The sequence below is a fragment of the Canis aureus genome, chromosome 4 (assembly GCF_053574225.1).
Source record: "Canis aureus isolate CA01 chromosome 4, VMU_Caureus_v.1.0, whole genome shotgun sequence".
NCBI classification, from domain to species: Eukaryota; Metazoa; Chordata; class Mammalia; order Carnivora; family Canidae; genus Canis; species Canis aureus.
In genome coordinates, this window is record NC_135614.1 from 26,355,142 (window position 1) to 26,381,847 (window position 26,706).

The 26,706-nt window shown below is 37.8% G+C and overlaps 2 protein-coding genes across 13 annotated transcripts in view; one reads left to right on the forward strand and one right to left on the reverse strand.

The window, feature by feature from the left end:
* The window catches only part of ADK (adenosine kinase), a 505,936-nt gene that overhangs the window by 13,577 nt on the left and 465,653 nt on the right, over positions 1 to 26,706 (forward strand). For 2 of the 12 annotated variants that reach the window (XM_077895077.1, XM_077895086.1), the window contains exons 2-3: positions 14,542 to 14,622; positions 25,934 to 26,008. The exons of 2 other annotated variants lie outside the window; for them this stretch is intronic. In XM_077895077.1, coding sequence (XP_077751203.1) covers positions 14,542 to 14,622; positions 25,934 to 26,008 — 156 coding nt within the window. Of the gene's footprint in view, positions 1 to 8,141; positions 8,304 to 14,541; positions 14,623 to 25,933; positions 26,009 to 26,706 lie in introns of those variants that run through there. 8 more of the 12 variants (XM_077895081.1, XM_077895087.1, XM_077895079.1 and 5 more) reach the window with 6 other exon arrangements.
* On the reverse strand, positions 1,167 to 8,057 carry LOC144312381 (uncharacterized). Its single transcript, XM_077895090.1, has 2 exons — positions 7,509 to 8,057; positions 1,167 to 1,588 (listed from the first exon to the last, which is right to left on the reverse strand). The coding sequence occupies exon 1, from the start codon at positions 7,912 to 7,914 to the stop codon at positions 7,534 to 7,536; it is 381 nt and encodes a 126-aa protein (XP_077751216.1). The 5' UTR covers positions 7,915 to 8,057; the 3' UTR covers positions 1,167 to 1,588; positions 7,509 to 7,533.

Below are 26,706 nucleotides of genomic sequence, written 5' to 3' on the forward strand. Positions count from 1 at the left end.
GCTTCTGTCTCTGCCCCTCTCTCTCTCTGTGACTATCGTAAATAAAAAAAAAAAAAAAGTTTAAAGTTCAGAATTTAATGTGTATATTATTTTTCCATGAAATACTGAGTATTTTTGGTTTTTGAAGAAATGATTTAAGGTTCAAAAATATATATGAAGTCTGAAGTTTGCTGTGTCTACCTAAAAAGTCTATTTGACACGCAAAAGGAGCTGCCTTCTTACAATGCATGAAGATTACATTTGGATTTAATAGCTTCCTTCATATACAGGCCGTCTGAGGCTGTTATGTTTGTGTTGAAAACAGAAAGTGACATATCTCCTTCTGTTCCCCACCCCTATCTCACCATCCTTCAGTAAAGAAAACAAAAATGTTGAATAAAAGAAAATGTTAGAAAATCATTCCATTACTGTAAAACAACCAAATAGAAATGATTACTTTTTAGGACATTTTTCAGATAAAATGCATATTCAATTTGAGACCACATTTATTTTTACTCTTATAAAGAAAATGGTAGGGACTGGGAGTTAGAAAAAGGAGATACTTATGGCCTATATAAGTAAATTTGTTTTGGAACCTATTGTGAACATTTGTGATTTCAACTTCTGAGTCTTGAGAGGTCTTGATAAGGAAGGCCTCAGTAAGGCTTAAATTAGATTCACATAGCTGAATGGCTAGGATGGGGAATTTGCTTAGCTTGATAGTAAGCTTAGCCACTTGATACTCATTGTGTACCCCTAAATTCTTGCAGAGTGGTTAAAGAATGATTTTGTTAAAAATCACTCTTGTGATTTTGACAAATGAAATTGTGGTTGAAATTTTGAAAGATAAAAAGAGATCTAAGAAACAATTCATTTTTTTTTTTTTGGAGATTTTATTTTTTTATCCATGAGAAACACAGAGAGAGGCAGAGACATAGGCAGAGGGAGAAGCAGGGTTTCTGCGGGGAGCCCTATGCAGGGCTGGATCATAGGACCCTGGCATCACAACCTGAGCCAAAGGCAGACGCTTAACCACTGAGTCACCTAGGTGCCCTATTTTTCTTATTTTAAAGAGGAGGAATTAGTCCTAGCAATATTCTTCCTTGTAATTAGTTACCACAATATGCCCCCCACTGTTGACTCCAATATGGTTACTCTTTTGGGGTGTTGTTCAATAAAACTGCATATTCAAATCTGAACATTTATTTTTAGTCTACCAATAGGAAATAGTAGGCACCACAGAGCAAGAAAGACTAGAAGGAAAATCTGTTTTAGAAGTTTCTATCTCCAATTCTGACCTCTCCCAAAGCTCCAGTCTTATGAGCTTCTCTTTTGCCTTCTCCATTTATCTCAGTAAACAGCACCATTTATCCAGTGTAGTCCACATTTACCCAATATATTCCAAAGTCTAGGAGTTCTTGATTCCTTCCTTTTCCTTAGTCTGTCATATTTAGTTCACCAGCAAGTTCTGTTATTCTGTCTCCAAAATGTCCTTCTTCTGTGTCTAGCAGTATTATTTGTCATCTCTATTACTGTAGTACACTTCTAATTTGGTCTTTCTCCTTTCATGCTCCTATAGTCCATTCTTTCCACAATAACCTAAAGTGATCTTTGAAAACAAAATTAGATCATGTTATTTGTCTGTTTAAAATGTTAAAACGGTGTTAAAATTAACAGTGGCTTCTTGTCATGCTTATTATAACAAAATCAAAACTTTGTAGGCTTATAAAAGGGAACATGATCTTCCTCGTTCTCTGACTACAAATATTTCTTCTCTCCCTTGCCTTTTTTTCACACTGGTCTTCTAGATCATTTTAATGCTATCAGTAATGGCTTTCCTCCACCTGGCTTTTCCTTGTCATTCAGTTCTCTCCTGCTGGAAGCTTTCCCTGACTATCTAAAGGAGCCTTTCTCTCCATTGATCTGCTGGTTTTAATTTTCTGCATAGCACATATGATCATTTGATGTTCTTACTGTTGGATTATTCATCCCTATCTCCTCACTAGAATGTAAAGGCATTTCATGTGCCTTTAGTTCAGCTTGATTGTAGCTGAATCTCTAGTGTCTGGAGCAGTTGAATAGCTGTTTAATAAATATTTGTTGAGTTAATGAGTGAATAATTGCTAAAAGCTTGTTTTTAAGTACTGTAGATCAGATCTGTAGTGAAATAAAAATAAGAAAGATCTATTCTGTAGAAACTATGTAAGATTTCAACAAGACTTTGGGAAGAGCTGTTCTTTATTTTGTGATGTCCATATATATATTTAAAGATTTTATTTATTTGAGAGAGAGAGACTGAGAGTGAGTGGGGAGAGGAACAGAGAGAAAGGGACAAACAGACTCCACGCTGTGTGGAGCCCGAATGAAGCTTGATCTCATGACTCTGAGATCATGACCTAAGCCAAAATCAAGAGTCAGACACTTAACTGACTGAGCCACCAGGTGTCCCTCCTTCATATATTTTTACGTTAAAATGCCCTTTCTTTAATGAAATGGTGGTGATACTCAATTGTATAATTTAAAACTGTGTTCTTGGCAGTATAAATAATTGGGTAGCACTGTTATCCAAAGCACTGGGAGTTTTCTTTGAGCTTCAGAGATTTGTAGTTCCCTGGAAATAAAGCAGCACTGTGTAGGTGTTCCTGGGAGGGAGTTTTGCTAAGAATTCTTACTAAATAAAATTCAGTCAATCAAACATTATTATATTCTTCAAATTTTCCTTGGAGGGGATCCCTGGGTGGCACAGCGGTTTGGCGCCTGCCTTTGGCCCAGGGCGCGATCCTGGAGACCTGGGATCGAATCCCACGTCCGGCTCCCGGAGCATGGGGCCTGCTTCTCCCTCTGCCTGCGTCTCTGTCTCTCTCTCTCTCTCTCTCTCTCTCTCTCTGTGTGACTATCATAAATAAATAAAAATTAAAAAAAAATTTTCCTTGGAAATAAATGATCAGATTCCATTTAAAGATTATATTGCTTGAATATGTAATGTTTAAGTGAAATGTGACACAAGAATCTACAGCTAATAATTAAAAGAAAATAAAAATAGCCGACCTTTTATATATAATGTCTTTGAGGAAAAGAGTTAATACACTTAGCAGTGTTTCTTGGAATAGTCTTGTCTGTAATGAAAGCTAACTAAAATTGCGTTAAAACTGATCAGCTCTTTAAAAAAACAACGCTAGTTGTATTGAGACACAAGTGAGCTTTTTTCTTTCCTTGGCCAATAAAAACGGAAATTTCAGGACTTGAGATGTCACCTATAACAAACTTCTTTGTGTTTCAGGTAAGAAAACTGATGGCCAAAGGTTATAATGTTCTTTATAAGGTCCAAGATTAAATAAAATTCCCATCTCTCTTTTCCTAGGCTTGAACCTTACACTGAGGCACACTACTTATTTTTAGGGAAACAAGTCTGAAGAAATTTTTTTTTTTTGAAGTAGGATATAGATTGTTTTGGAAGTATTATTTTATTAGCATTTTAATTTATAGGAAACGGGGAGATGTATTTTTAACTAATATGCAGGGAAGGCATTCCACATTCAGTATTGTGACAGCTGCCCTCATAAGGGCTATGCAGAGCTCTAAAAGTGGTATTTATGCTTTTAATTTTTGTCAGTTAAGATTTAAAATTAACCAAGAAAATCATAAAGACATTTTTGTTGTTTCTGTTTAAGCAGTCTTTATACGTGAAAAGATGAGACATGTATAAAAGTAAGCCCAGTTTCTCTAAAAATAAGTATAGCTTTGATGGGTTGTGATTTAAAAAATACAGTTTTAAAAACAAGGAATAAGTTTTGTATTTTTAAACTATTTCAGAAAGATAATTAAAATTTAATAATTATGAAAATTTGCATTAATAAAACCACTTATAGTAGAAAGTTTATAAGCTGATGAAAAAAAGTAAAAATTATATACTTCCACTTTTCTGAGAAACCCATAATGCTTTATTGGTATATTTTTTTCCAATCTTTTTTCTTTGCATAATGGTATGAATTTTTTTTTTTTTTTAATTTTTTTTTTATTATTTATTTATGATAGGCACACAGTGAGAGAGAGAGGCAGAGACACAGGCAGAGGGAGAAGCAGGCTCCATGCACCGGGAGCCCGACGTGGGATTCGATCCTGGGTCTCCAGGATCGCGCCCTGGGCCAAAGGCAGGCGCCAAACCGCTGCGCCACCCAGGGATCCCTGGTATGAATTTTTTTTAACACGATCAAGATCATACTCTACATTCTTTTGTTTGTTTATTTTGTTTCATTTAACATGAGTATTTTCCTACATCCTTAAAAAGTCTATAAAAACATTTTGTAATAGCTCCATAACATTCTTCTGCAATTTATTTAACCATTACCCTATTTTTGGCTATTTAGAATATCAGATATTTTCTATTATTAATGCTAAAATGAATAACTGGGAGTACAAATCCTTGTTCGCATTGTTCTATTTTATTTATGATAGTTGCCTAAAAAAAGGAATTGGTGGCACTTACTGCCAAAAAGTTTTCTAGAAATGTATTAATTTATACTCCGCTAACTATGTATGAAAAAGCTGATTTTATAGCATCCTTTGAAGAGAACTGTGCTATCACTTTGGGCCTTGAAGCATTTGTTGAAAAAATGTAGTAGGGTGGGTCTATGTATTTATTTATGCTATCTGGAGGCACTCAGCTGTTTGGGGTTAGTTATCTATTTGCTTTTAAAGTGGCTATTTACACTGTTAAATAAAATAGAATAGTATCTATCCAAGAGCAAGCTATTTGGACCCACTTATCTTGATGCAACTATTTATTTATTGGTGCAACTATTTAAGCTGTACGGAAGTTAATGAAGGATCCAAATTTTAGTTGGCTGATTTTTTTCCCTAAAGTGAAAAGAATACAGTTGAAAAAAGTTACTTGAAAAGTTGATCACAAAAGCTTTTAGGTAAGAGCACCTGGGTAGCTCAGAGGTTGAGAATCTGCCTTGGCTCAGGTCGTGATCCCGGAGTCCTGGGATCAAGTCCCTCATTGGGTTCCCTGGAGGGAGCTGGCTTCTCCCTCTGCCTATGTCTCTGCTTTTCTGTTTCTCTCATGAATAAGTAAATACAATCTTAAAAAAAAAAAAAAAAAGTAATAGTTACTCGGTAGCTATTTGTGTGTGTATTTGCATGTGTGTGAGAGAGAGAGAGAAAATGAGAGAAAAAGGGAGGGAGGGAGAGATGGGAAAGACTGGGTGGAAGAGAGGATAGGGAATGAGAAGAAAAAGAGTGAAAGGCCTGAGAGAGAAAGAATAAAGAGAATTTCTGTTTTTGCCTGGAAAACCATGTCTTTACTTTTGTCCCTACCTTTTTGACTCTGAAAGAACAATCATACATGAGCCCTGTTTGCTGAAATAACATTTTTATGTCTATACCTGCTGAAATGGGACTGGTACCTAAAATACATTTTAAAAGAATAAACTTTTTGAAAGTTGTGTTGACTGATTATAAGTAAAAAATATTTAACATTTTGATTGTTAGATGAAGAGGATGTAATATAGTTTTATTCTGATTAAAGATTTGAATATTGCAGTCTCTAATCTTTCCTTAATGAATTCAGTGTATTTGTTAAAAATAAAATTTCAAGTCTAGCTGTTTTGGCACCAAAATTAATTTAAAAATTAATTTAAAAAACTTTTATTGTTAAAAATCAAAAGTGGGAATCACTAAGTATTTTAGGCATGAGGAAGAGTGCATTTTATATTTCATAGAGCCAAGTTCATGTTAACTTTCATATCATGTTTCGCAGAGATGGAATTTTTACCAGTGTGATTATAACGAAGTAGTACTCACACCACGTGCCAAGGGCTCCAGTAGACACTTTACTAGAATTAAGTTTTAGTTTTCACAATGCCCTGAAAAGCATGTAATGGGTAAACTGAGGGACAGATAGGTTAAGAACCCGTAATATATAAGCCAAGGTCCTGCAGTTGGTAGGGAGGCAAGAGGGTTTCCAAACATTGTCTTGCTGCCTTTATAGCCTTTCTACCCTCCTTTACAACCTTGACACTTAACATGGTCCGTTGACGAAGCAATTGATGAGGTCTGGGTGCATAAAGAACTGGCAAAATCTTGGCCACAGAGACTTAGTGAGTTTAAACCCTTATTTTAACGAGATCCCTCAAATCATATGTATGTATAATAAAGCAGCACCACAATACCTCCTATATTAAAAGTACATTGAGATTTTGAAATCCTTTCTAAGGATTATTCCTGATTTGATTTTAGTTCATGTGGACTACCAACATTTTCCACAAGAGGAGGAGGGAAACTATTAAATTGTTAGTGTCTCCTCCACTTCAAGTTGGTCCTCTGCTGCTTTGATTCAGATCCTGTAATCCAGAGGAACAGCTGATTTGTTCTGCTTGTGGACATTTAGTCAAAGTCTCACTCAGCCAAGCATAGTTATGTTTTTAACAGTCTTTAGTCATGGACTAAACACACCAGATTTATAGTTCATGGGTTCATTCTAGATAGTCATTTACCGATTTGAAGAGAACAATGCTAAAGAAAAATTATTTTTGAATAAAACTGGAAGTCTTTAAATTTTGATGTTTAGATGGTTAGCAAGGAGCCCCAGATCTGTATAAACTGATCTCCCTAATTGCCTTTTGTGAATAGAATTATTCTGTCAGAAGGGCAATGATAGGCAAGAAAAGAAGGAAGTCTAACTTGGACAGTAGAACAGCAGTGTCTAGTAGAAACATAATGCAAGATGCATATGTTTTAAGTTTTCTAGTAGCCACATTAAAGTAAAAAGAAACAGTTTAAATTTATCTTAATATATTTTATTTAACCCAGTGTAGTAAGATATTGTTACAACATGTAGTCAGTAATACATTTTTTTTATACTAAGTCTTGAAAAACTTGGCATTTTATATTTAGTGTCTCACTTTGGGTGCTAAATTTTCACATAAATAGTGAGATACAGTCCAATGAAAAAAATTGTGTTTGATGGAAAATATTTTACGTTGCTTTGGTTTTAAAATTTAATTAAAATGAAATAAAATTTAAAAATCAGTTTTTCTGGTCACATTAGGCATATTTCAGTATCATATGCTGGATTATGTTTCTATATATAACTGATTTCAGACCTGTGTAATTGATCACACCACCCCATAGGGTCAGTTAGTGAACATCACTGGAGACTACAGTGTGTTAATATAAATATTACTTTACAGAGAATAAGGAGGGAATAAAGAAAGCTATTTAGGTCCTAAAGCCTACAGTGATTTTGCTCCCTCTGATCTTTACCGCAGTTGAAATTTACCTGTCTCCTTATTGGTTCAGAATCCGTTTCTTAACTCTTTGGCCCCACTAAACTGTAAGGTTAGGGCCAGGAGTTAGGGTCCTTTCATTTCCGCCCCCCACCCCCCCGCCCCGCCTCTGTGGCATTAGATGCTTGCTTCAGAGCTTTGCATACTTTTCAGAAAAGTGTGGTAATTTGACAATTAAGCGTGGCGAGCAGTATCATTTAAGTGGGCTAATTGGCTCAGAGGCTTTGAAACTTTGTGTACCTGCAGCACCTGGGCCTCACCTTTTCTAGATTGAGGCACAAAGCTTACAGTGGGCCCTGGACACTTCTGCGTTAAATAAGCCGTTCTGTTTCTGAAGTCCAAGAACGCTGGGGGACCACCGGACACAGCAACTGATTCTGAGAGGCTGCGAGTTCGAATTCAACACATGCTGCTGTTGCCACGCGTTCGGTTTCCGCCGGGCCGAGGTCCCCCCAGGAGGTGGCCGCTTTTCTTTTGCAGATGGGTTTTCCAGGCTGTTCAGTCCCATCCGCGAGGGCTGCCCGACAGCGTCCGCGCCCCAAGCCCGGTTCAAGCGACCTGAGCGCAGAGGTAGACCGTGGCCATGTGACTGACAAACCGGTTGCCAGTCGGGGCGGCCATTTTTGAGGCGGGCACCCAACCTCATGCCCCACCAGCCGGGGATGGGGGGAACCTTGTTACCAAGACCCAAGATGGCCACCGCGCCCGCTAGCCACCCGGCGAGCCGGCGAGCCAGGGAGCCGACCCGAGACACGCGGGCGGCTCGGCCCGGCGGGCGGCGCCCGGGGCTCCTCTCGGGCCGCCGGCCGTGGGCGGAGCGCCCGCCCCCTCGCGGCGCGGCCAATCAGCGCTTGGGGCCGGCTCGGCGGGGGCCGCGGGCGTGCGGGGTGTGTGAGGACGCGCTCCCGGTCGCCGAGCGCCCGAGCCGAGGAGCAGTTGCCGTGGTACCTGCTGCCGCCGCCGCCCGTGCGGACGCCGAGCCTGAGGCGAGCGCTGGAGCGAGGGGCAGGAAAGTGGAGCCATGACGTCCATCAGGTAACGAGAGGGCGGCAGCCTGCGGTGCTCGCCTGCTGGGCGGTAGCCTCCCGCCTGCTGAGAACTGCCGCCGCCTCCCTGGAGCGGTCTGCAGCCCCCGGTGGACGGGTCCCCTCACCTGGGAGGTTCTCGCTGCACTTTCCATTTGGTCATTTCTGCTCTCAGAAGTTTTTGGGTCTCGGGCACATGGCGGAGCCCTGTTAACTAGCCGCACCGCTGAGGTGACCCCCGCCCGGATTCCAGGATTTGAAGCTTGCTTGCGTGTGTAGTGGATTTCTCATGGGGAAAAAAACGCAGCACCTTTAACCCCTCAGGGGTGACCCAGCGCCTGAGGAAGTGTGACGTGGACCGTGTGTGGCCATGCTTGCATGTCATGCCCTCTGACAACTTCGTTGGTGGCCATGAGCAGACCAGCATATTTGGCCCTTCCCTGAAGCAGATTGATCGTCCCTAAGTTGCGAAATTGTGTGTCCCTCAAAGGTTAGCTTGTGGCTGGAATCCGTACTCTGGTTCCCCAAGGTGCCATCTGTCTACCTACTTTTATCTGAGAGTCACGAGTGAAGTGACTTCGGTGAGGCGGTAGGTGTAGACTGAGAGCAGTGAACGGGGAGGAGACTTGCCCCCAGTAGCTCTTCCAAAGTTGTGAAGATTTTTTTTTTTTTTTGTTAATGATGGCAGCTTAATGGGTCGCTCCACTTTCTCGGCAGGTAGCTAGACTGAATGTTTATGCTAATGCGACTATTTATAAAAAGAGATAAATTGCTTTATTTACCCAGAGTTCTGAGCCGCCTCTTTTAAAGTAGACCTTGGCATTCATTGTCCCAGAGAGGGGGAGGCTCCAGCACAAACTGTGAAGAGAATAAAATAATTTTTGGTCTGTGAGCTTCCAGCCGTCTTAGCCTTGGTGATTTAACGGTTTCTCATTGGTAATTTTGACTATATAATATTTAAGAGATGACTTGGGAACCTAATCCTCAGGTAAGACAAGATGCGACTGTGCTGATCTCAGATACACTTTCTTTCTTAAATTGTGTAATATCCGGACACAGACAACGAGTACTTACCTCATTATGCCGGAGGAGAAATCCAGGTACTAGAACTCGGAGACCCACCTGGAAAGGTTTCACAGTAAGTTATATTGGGACCTAAGAGTCTAGCTTTTATGCTAACAGTGTTTTAAGACGAATTAACATTATGCTGTCAAACCAAGTAAATCTCCCCTCACCCCACTCCCATTTCCATTCCCATCCTTGCAGCCTGCTGCTAATTAGGAGTGTGAGTCAAATACTTTCTGTGTTCAGAACCCGTTCTTATGTGGACTCACATAAGAACTAATTGACCATTGTCTTCCTGGTTGCTCTTCAGTGGAGAAACACAAATCTAAAGCTTCTACTCCTTGGCATGTGACAACAGGATGGGTGTTTTAATGTTGGGGGTCTAATGGCTGTTGTGTTCAAGACTGAATAAGGTTTCATATCAGCCTTATTTGACTTAATGGAAGGATCATAATTGCTAATAGTTAAATTTTATGGTTTCTTCAGATTTAGTTTGCAATTTACATAGTCTTGAACTATAGTGATGACCCCCACAATTTTTTTAAATTTTTTTTTTAAAGATTTTATTTATTCATGAGAGACACAGAGATAGAGAGAGAGGCAGAGACATAGGCAGAGGGAGAAGCAGGCTCCTTGCAGGGAGCCTGATGTGGGACTCCATCCCGGGACTCCAGGATCACACCCTGAGCGGAAGGCGGACACTCAACCGCTGAGCCGCCCAGGCGTCCCAAATATGTTTTTTTTTTTTTTTTTTTTAAAGATTTTTTATTTATTCATTTGACAGAGAGGGAGAGTACAAGCAGGGGGAGAGGCAGGGGGAGAGGGAGACTCCCCATTCATCTGGGAGCCCAATTTGGGGCTCTGTCCCAGGACTTGGAGATCATGACCTGAGCCAAAGATATACGCTTAACCATCAGAGCCACACATGTGCCCCTTAAATATGTTATATAAACCAGATACCACATTTACACCTAAGGAAACAGACCAAGAGAAGTTGGGTGCCTGGTTTGAAATCATTTAGTAGCAGTTAGGAATTGAATCCAGACATCCATGATGTAGTACACTGCATGATACTTTTATAGGAACAATATGCTACTTAAATTTCCTGAAAAAGCTGTTTCTATGAACAAAATTTGTCAAGTGTTGTGAGAAACAATTATAGCAACTTTTTTGCTTTACTCTAGTCCTCTAAGGAGCTTGATAACTTAGAACTTAGGTTGATGAGTAGACAGGGAGACTACTGAAGTTGAGGCAGCTCTGCAAGAGTTGGTTGTCCTACAGATACCAGCCATTTTCCACTGAGGACTGCATTCAGTGCAATTGTGTCAACTTTAGTTTTCACCAACATGGTATTGTTAGGCTTGCTTCCATTTTGTGCCTAGTCTAATAGTGGCCCAAAAGATAGGTATTATTGATTGACTTTTTCTGGTGAGGAGAGTGATCAAGATAAAAAATTATCCAAATCTGACTTTATGGCCAATGGTGCTTTTTACACCACTTGAAATATTTGTTCCTGGGCAGCCCGGGTGGCTCAGCGGTTTAGCACCACCTTTAGGTCAGGGCCTGATCCTGGAGACGCAGGATCGAGTCCCACATTGGGCTCACTGCATGGAGCCTGCTTCTCCCTCTGCCTGTGTCTCTGCCTCTCCCTCTCTGTGTGTGTCTCATAAATAAGACCTTTAAAAAAAACATTCATTCCTAAATATTGTAATATGTAACTCTTTGCAATGACAGAATGTAAGATGATTGGAAGCCAATGAGGACCATGGTCAGTATACCTGGGTTCTGAGAGTCTTTTTCTTTTTTTTTGAGTTAACCATTTTCCTTTTCTTCTCTGGATATTTGTTTAATGAAATACTCAGTGATGATGATACTAATATGTATCTTACAATGTTGTGAGGTAGGTATGAAAGTGCTTTTAAATTTTAGGGCATTTTATAAGTTTTATAAAAATTCTGTCATTAAAGCAATTTGAATCTCATAGAGAATAGTGTTACCTGAAAAAAAATTAAATTTTATTTTTTTTATTTTTTAAAGATTTTATTTATTTATTCATAGAGAGAGAGAGAGAGGCAGAGACACAGGCAGAGGGAGAAGCAGGCATCATACAGAGAGCCTGACGTGGGACTCGATCCAGGGTCTCCAGGATCACGCCCTGGGCTGCAGGCGGCGCTAAACCCCTGCGCCACTGGGGCTGCCCAAGTTTAAATTTTAAAGTAGGAAGCAAACTCCCTTACGTTTCAAGAAACTGAGGCTAGGAGATACTGTTATTTGTTTAAGCTCAACCAAACAGTTGCAGATCTTGAACTAGAATCCCGATCTCTAGATACCTGGTTCAGTGCCCTTTACAGTGTAGCATTCATCTATTCGAAATTCATAAATAATGATTTAAATCAAAAGTATTTTTTTTAAACTTAAGATCTTTGAATGAATTTGGCTGTAGATACTGTCTCTTCAACTTGCTGTTTATATTCTACTCTGCTGCATCATTACTGTTGAAGAGTCTGAATCACAGCCTCTAAAACCAATAATCCTTTTGAAGAATAACTTTTGTCTTTTCTTATATATCAGATTCCAGTTGACCTTAATTTGGGAAATGATAGAACATGTTTGATAAATTGATACTTTTGTCATTTTTTAATTGACCCAATAGGAAAGTTGATGCTTGAGTTAAATTCAGGAGACATTGGGAAAATGTGCAGTGTCATGACTAGTTCAATGAGAATCTTAGAGGGCATTTTTCCCTTTTCCTGTCTCTATACTGGACCTTGAGGCTCAAAGTGAAGGGTATGTCCTAGTTAGGCAGTGGTAGAGTTTAAGATAGAACTTAGGTCTTTTGGCTCCTACTTTATGTGCTTTCATTGAGCAACACTGTTTCAAAATACTGCTATGAATATTGCCTTGTTTTCTTAACATCACCGTCTAGTCTGATTTTGAACACTGCTTTAGAGCTTGATTTTGTGCCAGAGAAGACTAGGAAAAAGATAGGGAGACAGGGAGAGTGTTTGCTATAGAGCTAAGGAACCCTATTCTTTAGCCTGCCTAGACAGGTCAGATTTGGTCTATTCTGGGACTTGACATGATTGTACCCTACATGATGATTCTGGAACTACTTTTGTGGGTTAGGCCTACATTGGAAAATTTATGTGGGCTGTGGGTTGGGTCTTAGGGTATTTTTCACCTAACACTCAAGACTTTTGAGATGTATCCAATAAGATCTGCCAAGCCACTCAGATGGCGAACATTCATACGGAGACTAAAATGTGGCTAAGATTGAAACTGCCTTGCTTTGTTGAGTTGGTTTCTTTGGAGCCTTTAAATAGAATTTTCAGACTCCTTGCAGGATCTGTGTCTTTTATAAGAATTGTAAATTTCAGATTACTATGCAAACTTTTTTATGCTATAGGACTTCTTAGGTAGATGAGCTTTTATTTATTTTTTTAAAGATTTTCTTTATTTATTTGAGAGAGAGGGAGACAAAGCCTGCTGTGAGAGAGCTCAAGCAGGGTGGAGGGGCAGAGGGAGAGGGAGAAGCAGGCTCCTCGTTGAGCATGGAGCCCAACGTGGGTCTCAGTCCCTGAGCCTGGCTCAATCCGAGAACCCCAGGATCATGACCTGAGTTGAAGTCAGATGCTTAATGGACCAAGCCACCCAGGCGCCCTGCAAATGAGCTTTTAAAATAAAATGAAATTGTTTCATTTATGAAATATTCTGAAGAACTAAAACAGAAATCTTTCTTTTCCAGAACTGTGCAATGTTGTCAGTTGTTAATGCTCATATTTGTAAATAGGTCATCTTTGTTTGAAAAGGCATACAAGGTTTTCTAACTACAAATCTTTCCAGCCACTGTATTGCTACATTAAGAACTGTTAAAGATAAAAGGGAACCAAAATGATTGCCTAGACTGTTTGAATTTTAACCCTTTCCTCCATCATGTTTCTTTTCTTTTCTTTTTTTTTTTTTTTTATGATAGAGAGAGAGAGAGAGAGGCAGAGACACAGGCAGAGGGAGAAGCAGGCTCCATGCACCGGGAGCCTGACGTGGGATTCGATCCCGGGTCTCCAGGATCGCGCCCCGGGCCAAAGGCAGGCGCTAAACCGCTGCGCCACCCAGGGATCCCCCTACTTGGTTTTAAATTGTTATTTTAACAATACTACAATAAAACATAAGTATGAGTTTTTATTTTTAAATAGCAAAGCTAGCTTATAAATAGGATGACCATATGTCTCAGTTTGCCCAGGACAGTCCTGCATCATGCTAGTTATCCTGGCAAAATTATTAATAGATCTTCCTTTATTCTCAAAAGTGTCCTGTTTGGGTAATAAATTATCTGGTCACCTACTTACACTCTGTAGTAGTTTTGTTGTAGTAGATTTTGTCATTGAAATGTTCTTTGAAATAGGACCATAAGATAGTGGAATATTAGCTTCTTTTTGGTTAGATATGGGTAGTTTTCATTAGTCAGACATTTTTATTGTACTAAGAGTTCTGGATGTCTAGATGTAGTATATTAAACATGGAAACACATAATTTGAGGTTGGGAATCATTTATTTGGCCTTTTGCAGATTATAAAATCCTTTGAACCTCCTGTTTTTGTTAAACAGAAATAATTGTAATGCCTATCCTATGGGGTTATTGTGAGGATTTAAAGACAATAACATAAAAAAAAAGTAACCTATAAAAATGCTTACGCTACACATTATATGTATTAGTCATGTTACATATGTGCTTCTGAAAATTGAATTTAAAATGAACAAATTTGGGGTGCCTGGCTGGCTCAGTTGGAAGAACATGCAACTCTTGGTCTCAGGGTCATGAGTTCAAGCCCCATGTTGGTTATAGGGCTTACTAAAAAAAAATTAAATGAACAATTTTATCTGGTTTAGGGGCACTTACTATTTCACAGAGCATAGCCTTTTAGAAATGTTTTTGCTGTAACAAGCAGCAGGGACTACTACAACTACTATTAGTTGATATATGTGGATTTTTTTGGGGGGGAGGGCTGAAATTTGAACATCTACATTTATGTTGTAGAGAGTCATGTAGGATACTGCTGGACAGAGGGAAGAGATCTCTTTTTTTTCTGTCAAAAAGAGATTACATGTTAGTATCTCAGTAGAAGAGAGTATAAATTTTATTTTTGTTAAAAAAAAAAGCTATATTAAATGAGTTACTGTATCAGAGATCATTTTCTTGAGCATGCAGGAAGGTATATTCAGAATACAAATGGAAGGATTGGCCTTACAGAACCTAAGGGACCCAGGTATTTCCCTGGTCTGTTCACTTGACTAGTGAAAAAAATGCCCGTGATATAATTTACATACAGTTAAAATCACAGTTCCTAAGTTCACTGAATTTTGAATATCAGTATATATATTTATTTATATAACTACAACTTAGGTCAATATATAAAACCTGTTCATCTACTCTGCTTCTTTTTAGTCAATCCTACTACCTGTCCCATCCAGGCAACATTTTTCTGACTTCTTTCGGTAATACTGGTTTGCCTCTTGTAGAACTTCGTATAAAGTTAATGGACTGAGCCACCCAGGTACCCCACATCCTACAAATTTTGATATGTGTGTTCAGTTCAAATTATTTTCTACTTTTAATTGTGATATCTCAGATCTATAGGTCATTTAGAGGTTAGTTTCATGGCATAGCTTAGAGTCTGTTCTGCTGAATGTTTCCTGTGTCTTTACTCTTTAATTTCACTCAGCAATATTTTGAGGTTTTCAGTATAGACGTTGTGCACACCTTTAATTAAATAAATGAATATAGCAGTTACCGGGTGTAGTGTTCTATACCAGATAGGTCAAGTTTAGTAGTTTTGTTCACTTAACTGTTATTAACTGTTATTTAATTGAGATATAATTCACATACCCTAAAATCTACCATTTTAAACTCTATAGCTCAATGGTTTTTACTATATCACAAGGTTGTATAACCATTACCACAAATTCCAGAACATTTTCATCACCCCAAAACTAAACCTTGTATCTGTTACCAGTTAATCTCCAGTTCCTCTGCCCCTTCCCTTGCAAACCAGGGAAACTTTGTGAATTTGCCATATTTTGGACGTTTCATTAAGCAGAATCCTATTTGGCCTTTTGTGTCTGGCTTCTTTCATTGAGTATAATGTTCTCAAAGTTCATTTATGTTGTTGCATGTATCAGCATTTCATTCCTTCTTATGGCTGAATAATCTATAATATGTATATAACACATTTTATTTTTTAAAATATTTTATTATTTGAGCAGGAAAGAGAGCATGTGTGTGAGCACAAAGTGGAGGAGGGGGAGAGGGAGAAGCAGATTCCCTGCTGAGGGGCTCCATTCTAGGACCCTGGGATCAAGACCTGAGCTGAAGTCAGACACTTAACTGATTGAGCCACCCAGGCGCCCCCATATATATACTACATTTTCTCTATCTCTTGATGGATATTTGTATTTCCACTTGTATATTATGAATAATGCTGCTATAAACATTTGTGTATATTTTGGTGCTGTCACATGTTTTCATTACTAGTACTTAGGAGTGGAGTTGCTGGGTCATATGGTAAATATATGTTTACTTTTTCAAGAAACTGCCCAACTTTTTTTCAAGCTAGCTGCACATTTTCAACAGCAATGCGTGAGGATTCCACTTTCTCCATATTCTTGCCAATACTTGTCTTCAGTCTTCGCTGAGAGGCTCTGTGTGCTTGTTGAGGCATATGTTTAACACTCAGAGGGACTTAACCATTCTGCCATAACCTTTATTTCCTCCTGCTTATGCAGAGACTTATGGCTCAGCGATGATTGTTTAGGATCTTTCAGGTCTTTCTTGAGCATGCCACAGCTCTGGGCACATGTACATGGCCTTCTAGATTCTCAGGAATATTCAGAACGTTTCAGAACCCTTTATGGACATCTCATGCCCCCACTTTTCCTTTTAAGTTTTTTGGTTAGCTTCTTGTTTGTGCCAACTGCTTCAGACAGCTAGGATGTTAAACAATTGCAGCTGATTGTTTTTGACAAATTCTCCTGGAGAAAAGGGTGTTAGAGCTGGGCAGGCTGAGTCAGGTCAAATAATGAGAAGCCTCCGGAGTAGGGTTTTTCAGAGAACTGCCTGTAAGCTCAAATAATAGCAGTTCTCTGAAAATAGGGCTTTGAAAGAGCTCCAATCCTGTTCTGACCCCTCCAGTAGCTGCTAGGCTTCCAGTTTTCACTGTGCTTGTGGGCTTTTTCTTTTTAAGGCTACCATGGAGCTAGGAAGAAGGGGATGGGAATAGGGCAAGTTAAAATGGCACAAAGCTTGCTGTTTTTAGTCAGATTTGGCTTTTTTCTTTTCTTTAATGCTTCCTAGATTGTTGTAAGTCTTTGGTTAATATTTAGAGTTCTGAAAAAGTTGATATTGATTTTTTTTTTAATGGAAGAGATAGTTTTTGGAGGCTCTTATTTCTCATAATGTCACCCTAATTGTGTTTTAAAACATTTTTAATATACTCTTTCTTTTGAAATACTTTAAGACTCACAAGAAGTTACAAAAATAGTACAGAGTTCCTGTGCACTCTTCACTCAACTTCTCCTAATGATACAGGACTATAAAGTTAACTACAAGTGTTATTTGAATGTTACCAGTTTTTGCACAAACAGCTTTTTATTGGTGGGGTGGTGGTGGTATATAATTCTGTGAAATTTTAACATGTCTAGATTAGTGAAACCATTAACACAGTTAGGATCCCAAACTGTTCAGTCACCACAAAGAAACTGCTTTGTGTTATCTATCCCTGTATGTTCACCCCTGCTCCTCAAGTCCTGGCAATTACTGATCTGTTCTTCAACAATATAGTTTTGTCACTTTAAGAGTGTTATATAAACGGAATCATAGAGTATGTAACACATAGTACAGATTATATTTTCACTCATGTATGTCTTTGAGACCTATCCAAGTTGTATTGTAGTTCATTACTTTTTATTATTCAGTGTTTGTCTATTGTATTGGTATACCACAGCTTACCCACTCACTTGTTGAAGGACATTTGATCATTTCCAGTTTTTTTTAACTATTACAGATAAAACTGTTGTGAACATTTGTGTAAAAAGTTTTTATGTGAACTTAAGTTTTCATTTTTATAGGATAAATGTCCAGTAGTGTGATTTCTTCCTTATTTTGTGTTTTACCAATTACTGAAAGAGGGATATTACGACTGTATTTGTCTCATTTGTTTCTCTCAAGTTTTTTCCCCCAAGTATTTTGAAGCCATTTATTTTCTTGATGAAATGACTTATTTATATGAAATCATTTTTATATGGTGCCACTCCATGTTTTGAAGTCTACCTTGTCTGTATAGCATAGGGATTACTGTTAATAGTATTGTAGTAGAATATGATAACAGATGGTAGCAACTCTTGTGGTGAGTATAACATGTATAGAATTGTTGAATCACTATGTTGTACACCTGAAACTAATGTAACATTGCATGTCAGCTATACTTTAATAAAGTCTACCTTGTATGATAATAATATAGCCACTGCAGTTTTCTTATAATTAGTGTTTGGATAGTATATCTTTTTATTCAGTCTTTTATTTTCAAACTTTCTATGCCTTTATATTTAAAGTGTATCTTTAGTAAATGATGTTTAATTTGTTTTTGTTTTGTCTTTTAAAATATTTTGACTATTTGGAGACAGAACAGGCAAGCAGAGGCAGAGAGGGGCAGAGGAAAGAGAGAGAGAGAGAATCTCAAGCAGATCCTATGCTGAGCATGGAGCTTGACGCAGGGCTCAATCCAACTCTTGGATGCCCAACCAACTGAGTCACCCAGGCACCCCTGTTTAACTTGTTCAATCCATTTACATTTATTTATTTATTTATTTAAAAGATTTTGTTTATTTATTCGTGAAAGACACAGAGAGAGAGAGAGGCAGAGACACAGGCAGAGGGAGAAGCAGGCTCCATGCAGGGAGCCTGACGTGGGACTCGATCCCGGGTCTCCAGGATCACACCCTGGGCTGAAGGCGGCACCAAACCGCTAAGCCACCAGGGCTGCCCAATCCATTTACGTTTAATATAATTACTAATATGGGTGGGTTTTAGAATATCATCCTTTTGTTTTTCATATGTTCTTTATATTGTTTTGTCTTTCCTTCCTTCTTTTCTGAGTATATTGTAGTTTTTCATTTATATTCTCTGTTGGATTTTATTGTATTATTGTATAGTGATTGCTTTAGGGAGCACAGCATTTCTTTTTAACTTATCACAACCTATCTTGAATTAATGTTCTGTCATTTAACCCTTAAAAAAATTTATCAAAGAACTTACAGAACCTGAGGGAATGAATGAATAAGACTTTGGAAGGAAGGGCAGCAATACTTAGAACTCCAGAAGCTATCATCCATACTGTGAACATCACCCTCTGGAGTTGTACAGGGGACAACTTGTGCACCTTTACGTGGGAACCTTTTGGTATGAATTGGGCAGAGAAGATTTTCTAAAAGAGGTGTCATATGTGAAATTTAAAAAAGATCAATGGGGCAGCCCTCCTGGCACAGCGGTTTAGCGCCACCTGCAGCCCGAGGTGTGATCCTGGAGATCCGGGATCGAGTCCCACATCGGGCTCCTTGCATGGAGCCTGCTTCTCCCTCTGCCTGTGTCTCTGCCTGTGTGTCTCTCTCTGTGTGTCTTTCATGAATAAATAAATAAAATCTTAAAAAAAAATTAAAAAGATCAATGGGAATTTGCCAGACAAAAGAATTAAGGGAAGGATTTTACAGTCAGCCTTTTTCAGGGAACAGTGAAATATTATGATTAGCAAATAGACTGTGTATGTATTAGAATGGTGAGAGATAAAGGTAGAGAGGCAATGTATTTCATTGATTTTAATATGCACATTTCTTTCCATTATAATATCTGTGATATTAGCATGAATATTATAACTGTATCTTGCCAATCACCATGAGAAATTGGAACATATATTACAGTTCATGGTATCTTAGGTTTGATGAAATTTGGTAGGTTCCAGCTAGATCCAATATCTTTTATGTTAGTTAGAATTTATGTTGTAGATTTTATCCTACATATAATTGGAAGCTAGGCTAAGAAAAAAAATACAATAGGTTTGTTTAAATAATACAATTCTGGTGATACTGTATAGGATTTATTGTGGCTAAAAAATTTAGTAATATAAGGATTTAGGCAAGATTTGTAGAGGGCCTAGTTAATAGTTAAAAGCAATGCTAGTGGGATGTTGTGGAGGTTCCTAGTTGATAAACTGGTTGAAGAACTGCTTGATAAAAGAGAAAATGCAGTTACTGGTAAGGTAGTACTTGTTAGTGGAGAGAGAATTCACATATAAAGCTTATTAGTATTTATTCTGGTACCATGGTGCAAGTAAACATTTTTGCTAGCTATAGGGCTGATCAACATTAATTTATCAATAGCCTAAACAAATTTATCTTAGGAACTTTTAGTCTGATATCTGTGTTAGTGCATAAAATTTGTTAGCTGTTGAACAAAATAATAATTATAGGACAGGTTTATGTTGGCTGGGAGCCAGAATTATTAGGAATTTAAAAATTACTGACCAAAAAAAGATGTTCAGTGTCTTTCATCTTAGCATCCATTCCTGGAAAAAGACGCTGATAACATTTGAAACAAAATAGTAATCATAGTGTGGGTCAGTCGTAGTTTTTGGCCACAGCAGACACCATCTTGTTTACATCTAGTAGAACAAGATCACAATAAATGATCTTATATAGATTATTTATATAGATTCTTTGTTATTGAAGAAGTGTAATATGTGTCTTAGTATGTACTGGCCAGGACATTAGTTTGTGTTTGTATTTAAGAAACTGGCCATTTTGAAGAATTAGTGTTTTTTTATTAGAGTTTTGTCATATTAGAATGAAATCCTGTTAATAATATGATGAAGAGTAAAGTATTTGCTTCTGGAAATAATTGTGTAATTTTTTTTTAAAGTAATCTCTTCCCCCAATATGAGGCTCAAACTCAACAACCCCAAGATCAAGAGTCACATGTTCTACTGTCCGAGCCAGCCAAGTGCCCCAAGAAATAATTGTATAATTTTAGCTTACTGTATGAAGACACTTCTTATGTGCTATTTTACATTTACAGAGGTGTCCCCATCTCTTAGGCTAGCCATTGTTGCTGCAACAGGGTCCGCACAGGCTTTGGACAGTTCTAGCCTAATAGCATTTCTCATCAGGACCCATGCTACATACTTCTTGTAATGAGAGACAATAGTCACTGTATAAATTCTCTCTTTTGTCCTTTAGATAGGGGTCTCTGAATCACAGTTCAAAACTTTTCCAGAAAAGTTTGAGCTGTAGTCACCTGTGGTGATAAGATTGAATGTTATCATCTGTAATTGTGGCCAACTTGGTAACATCTTCATAGGCTTTTGCTTTTTCTTGTTTCACTCCCTCATCTCTCACCTCTGCTTTCTGGAATCACTTTTCAAATAATGGCCTTGTTTATAAGCCTTTGTCTCAGGCTCTGCTTTTGGGAGAACTTAGCCTAAGACACTTTTTTACTTATTTTTTAATGTTTACATATTTGTTATATTTTTAATGTTTACCTGTTTAATGTATACTTGTTTATTGTTACCTGTTTATAATAAAATATATAGCCAGATGGAAGAGAAGCATAGGGCAAGTACCAATGTATAGGCTTTTCAACACCACCAAGCAATTAACTCAATTTGACACTATCTACATGGAAATAGTGTTAGATGCCACAAGTTAAGGGCTCAGTCCCACGAAACTGTCCCCTCCCATACTTCACATTCCAATCATAAGTCCAGGTTGTTATATGTACTACTACTTTTTTTTGTTGTTTTTAAAGATATTTTTATTTATGAGAGATACAGAGAGAGGCAGAGACACAGGCGGAGGGAGAAGCAGGCTCCATCCAGAGGGCCCGATGTGGGACTCGATCCCAGGACTCCAGGATCACACCCCGAGCTGAAGGCAGACGCTTAACCGCTGAGCCACCCAGGCGTCCCATACTTCTTCTTTTTTTTTTTTTTTTTAAAGATTTATTTGTTTGTTTTAGAGAGTGAGCATGCATGCAAGTGGGTGGGAGAGGAGCAGAGGAAGAGGGAGGGAGAGGGGTCATAAATCTCAAGTAGACTGCAGTGTGCTGAGTGTGGAGCCTGATGCTGAGCTTGATCTCACAACCCTGAAATTATGACCTGAGCTGAAACCAAGAGTTGGATGTTTAAACCGACTCAGCCATCTATTATCTATACTTCTGACCAACCAGTTATAGATCAGAGAGTCACACCACCCTCTTCTTGGGTTCAATAATTTGCTAGAGTGGCTTGCAAAATTCAGAGAAGCATTTTACTTATTAGATTACTGTTTATTATTGTCAGATGACAAAACTAAAACAGTGTGATGTCCTTTATTCAAGGGAAAACTGCATGGATTCAGGGAGTACAGTGCCTTATATTGCAGTGGAGTACTCCTTCCAAGGGATTTTGGGCAAGAGTATGTTTTATAGAGTGTTAAAAGGAGCAACAATGATGGTGTGATTGGCTAGGGTTGCATATCTGACCTTATTTAGAAAGATTAAGGAAAAAAAGAAATAAGTATAGAGTTGGCTGGTATTAGGAGAGAAGGTGACTGAATATACTACATTTCTGGTCAGTTGGACCATTTACAGAAACACGAAAGCTTAGTTTGCTCCTGAGGCACCCTGGGCAGGAAGGAGATAGCTCCATTTTAGGCCTAGAAATTATTTTAACATTATAAAAGGATATAACTGAGGAACACCCAGAAAGAAGAATTGCATAAGCCAAGCAAGGTATGTGGGAAAGGATGGGAACCTTCATGCTCTGTGGATGAGCCACTTTCCCCAAATCTCCACATATGTTTACAAGCCTGGAAGCTCTCTGAAACTCAAACTTTTGGATTTATATGGAGGCTTCATTACATAGGCCCAGTTGATTATATCTGTGGTGATTGAAGCAAGTCTCCAGCCCCTTTCCCCTCCCTGAAGGTGAGGGTGGGACTGAAAATTCTAATCCTCTAGTCACCTGAGGTTCCCTTTGCAACCAGGCCCCCACTCATCCTTAGGTTACCAAGTTTTCCAAAAGTAACCTCATTAACATAACAAGACACCTTTATCCCAATCCTCAGAAATTCCATTTTTAGGATCTCTTTTCCAGGGACAATGATGAAGGCCAAGTGTGCATTTCTTATTCTAAATCACAGTATCACACAATTTGGGAGTGGGGAAATGGAAGTTCCATGGGCAGTGTGACCTTCCCGATAGTTGTATTCACCAGTCTAGCAGCTTTTACATCATCTTAATTTATTATGTTTTTAAGATTTATGTTAAAATGTTGATTGGCATCTTCTAGTGTATTTATTGAATTACTCTTGGGGAAGTGGTTTAGGTGTACAGTTTAAGAATTAGAAATAATTTTATTAAGTTAAGACACAAAGCCTCTGTGAAATTTAAATAAGATTTATTTAAATATATAAAACTACTATTACCATTTGTTGGAGATATACAGAGAAAATGGTAAATACTCTTTGAACATATTTTTTCAAGTTCACTGTTTCAATAACAGTAAAAGTAAAATCCATATAACCCTTCCCACAGAGGGAAGGAAAAGAAATCCAAGAGATCTAGTATGCCTGGGTGGCTTAGTTGGTTAGGTGTCTGCCTTAGGCACAGGTCATCATCCCAGGATCCTGGGATCAAGCCCCTGCTCAGTGGGGAGCCTGCTTCTCCCACTCCTGATCTCCCTTCTCTTTGCTTGTGCTCTCTACCTCTCTCTGTCAAATAAATAAATAAATCTTAAAAAAAAAAAAAACAAAAACAAAAAGAAATCCAAGAGATCTAAGTTAAGACTTTATTTTAGCCTCAGAGGAACTTGTGTTCCTCAATGGAACACAGTTTGTAATGCAAATACTAACAATCTTGTGGCTTTATAATAAAAAATGCATTACAAAATAAAGCAGATTCACAAAATGAAATACAACAGTTTATATCTGTTAGTAATAGAAAACGAATCTGAAATTGGAATCAACAAAATAACCTACCTGTAATTGAAAAGTCCAGAGAAAGTATAGATTTCAGGTGAAGCTAAATTGGTCCCATAACTTCATGAATGACCCAGTTTCTTTATGTTTTTCCATTCTGCCCTCTGTAACGTTGGATTTATCCCAAGGCAGCCACCTGGAGACCTTGAGGTACTTAAAGAGGACAATACCGTTTGCATTTATATCTACTAGAAAGGAAGAGATTTTGTATGTGAGCACTCTTAGAAAAAAGTCTTGGGGTCCTTTTTGATTTGCCTGGCTTAGGTTACATGCCTATCTCAGACTGATCAGTAAGAGTAGAGAAATACACTGTGCTGTTTGGCTTAGGCTTTGCTGTGCTTCAAGGTTAAACCTATCACGCTGGAGTGGATCAGTTTCACCCAGATCTCTTGAATGAGGAAATTTGGGGTGAAAGTAGGAGGATGACAAGGAATAGATGACAAGCACACAATTCTAGTTTATTAGGAGAATGGCTTCCAATGACTTTAGGTGAATTGTAATATTTGGCAACAAGGCAAAGCCTGTTGTTTAGTTTATTAACAAATAATAAAAGAATAAATTACCAGTTAAATTTTTTCCCAATCATTACTCTTAATAATATATAAAAAATTACTTTCAGTCTTTTTTTTTTTTTTTTTAACTTTCAGTCTTAAATTTGAGCAATTCAGTCCCAGCATATTCTTGTGCTTTGTGTAAATATATTCTTGTCCCTTTGCATTCAGGAAAAAAAAAAAAAACTTTTGCTAGACAAACAAGTTTAGGAATACAAGTTTAAACAGGATTCTGAGATTCAGTGTGCTCCTCTTTTCCATGAATTTGTAAATTTCCATATGCATTCAACTATAGAAACCTTAGACCCACAGAGGGTGCATGGATTTATTAATATTTTACTAAATTTTCAAATGGAGTGCAATGGACTATTTTGGGAATGCAGGAGATATTCAAAGGATTGACTTCTGAAAAAGAAATGTCATTATACTCCTTAAAACCAAGCGAGGACATGTTGGGGTAGAGATTGACATGAGGGTAGCCAGATACTTTGTGATGTTAGAAATGTGCCATATTTTGATTCTGGGGGTTGTTTCATGACTATATACATTGACCCAAACACTAAAAAAGATGGAATAAAAAGAAACAGCCAAACATTCCAGTAACACCTTACACTTCTTTTTTAAAAGCAAGTTCTGGGAATTTTTTATCGTTCGAATAATAGTACACAAATCAGGCAGAGAAGTTTCTAATGGTCAAGTTTTACTGTATTTTTATATTAAATTTTTATTCTAATTACAAATAGGACTTAAGTCTGAATAGATCAATGTATTTTCTTTTAATTCTCCCCCATTTAGCTTTCTTTAAAAAGAAAAGGACAAATATCACTATTATATATTCAGCCATAGTTGTCTAATCTGTGGTTTTATTTTGTTATTTTTTAAAGTTTTTTAATTTATTTATGCGGGGGGGTGGGGAGCAGGGGGAAAGGGAGAAGCAGACTCCCTGCTGAGCAGGGAGCCCAACCCAGGTGCCCAATCTCAGAACTATGGGATGATGACCTGAGCCAAAGGCAGATGCTTAACAGACTGAGCCACCCAGGTGCCTCCAATCTGTGGTTTTAATATGATACTGTAATTCAGTCTTCTAAATTGTTATAGACTGTAATCATAGGTTATATCCCATATTCTTAAACTCTGGGGTACCAGTTTTAACTAATATTACTGATGGTATCCAAATGGTAAGGATGGTAACTGGTTTGGAAGCCACTGGAAGAGCTCTTCAGCAAACTGGAGATCAATGGCAAATTAGAAGCAAATTTCATTGAAAAACCAGGAGAATTCCTCCCATCAAGGCTGACCCAACCATGGCCACCGGTTCATTTCTTGCTATCAGTTGCACTCCTGTTTAAGGCATCACTTGTAGTGGAGTTCTAGCTTTCCCTTGGTTTTGAGCCATACTGTGATCATTGTGGAAACAGACTACTTCAAAGTCTGTTAAATGTAATTACTTCATTTTTGGTACCCATCGTGCAAGTCTCCCCACAGTCATTCCCAGTTTGTCAATAGGGCCTTTGGCTGGACTCCTGTAGGAAATTCTGTAACCTCTCTAATAACTTTTGGTAATTGTATATCTAAAAAACTAAAAAGAGTTAATTATCTGTCATGTTTGTTGAGTACGGAACTTTGTTAATGCTAGACTTAAAAAAAAAGCATTGAAAGCGTTTTAGTCATTAGCTGTTGAATATTATGGAAAAAGATCACTTGATCTGATTTTCTCTTTTATTTCATCCAATTTAAAAGTCATCATTCTTTCTAAATGGCTTGTGCTACCTCTAAAATGTTATCTGAAACATAAAAGGCAAATCAAAGGTTTAAATAAGCTAGTATGTTAGGTTTATTTTTAAAGTAAAGTGAAGATCTTTATTTTTATATTTGTGTGCGTTTTATATATCAACTTATTTTCAGAAATATTTCTAACTTATGCTTACATTTGTGTGTGTGTGTATGTTTTTTTTTTTTTTTTTAGTGAAAATATTCTCTTTGGAATGGGAAATCCTCTTCTTGACATCACTGCTGTAGTGGATAAGGATTTCCTTGATAAGTAAGTATTAAATTCTTCACATATACTGTGTGGAACTTTATCTGTAGGAAAACTGGTGAAAACTTTAGACTCTAGCACCTTCACTTGAAGGAAAACTCAAATTTAAACTCATTAATAGGAAATTTAAACTCCTTAATAGCAAGTTGCACTATCATTATTTGAGTAACTGACCACAGTTTTCTCTGGGAAAAACTTAGGTACATTTGTTCAATCATATTGCTGGTTTCACTTGAAATTTATTTCTTATTCTGTGCAAGGAAAAAGTATATGTGATTTACCTCATGATTTAATTCCCAAATTTTTAAATTACTGTCTATGTATTATGTCTGTCATATACTATAACATAAATGGGAGAAGAAATGGGATTAGAGAAGACAAGAAGAATAAGCAGGACATAATTCAGAGGTCATGAATCTATATTCTTTCTCCTTTAAGAGTAACTTTTGATATTTTTAACTTAGCTAAGAAATCAGTTTGTATTTATTTTTCTGGCTGGCTGACACCATTTGATACAAGGAAAAAATTAAGTAGTAAAAAAAGATTAATAATGAGAAAGCAAGTTCTGTACCCACAGGGCAACAATTTTAAAAAATGAGGTAAAGTTCACTTAAGATTTATAATTTCAACAATTTTAAAGTGTATAATTCAGTGACTACCATCACATTTCTGGTGTTGTGTAACCATTGCCTCTGTCTACC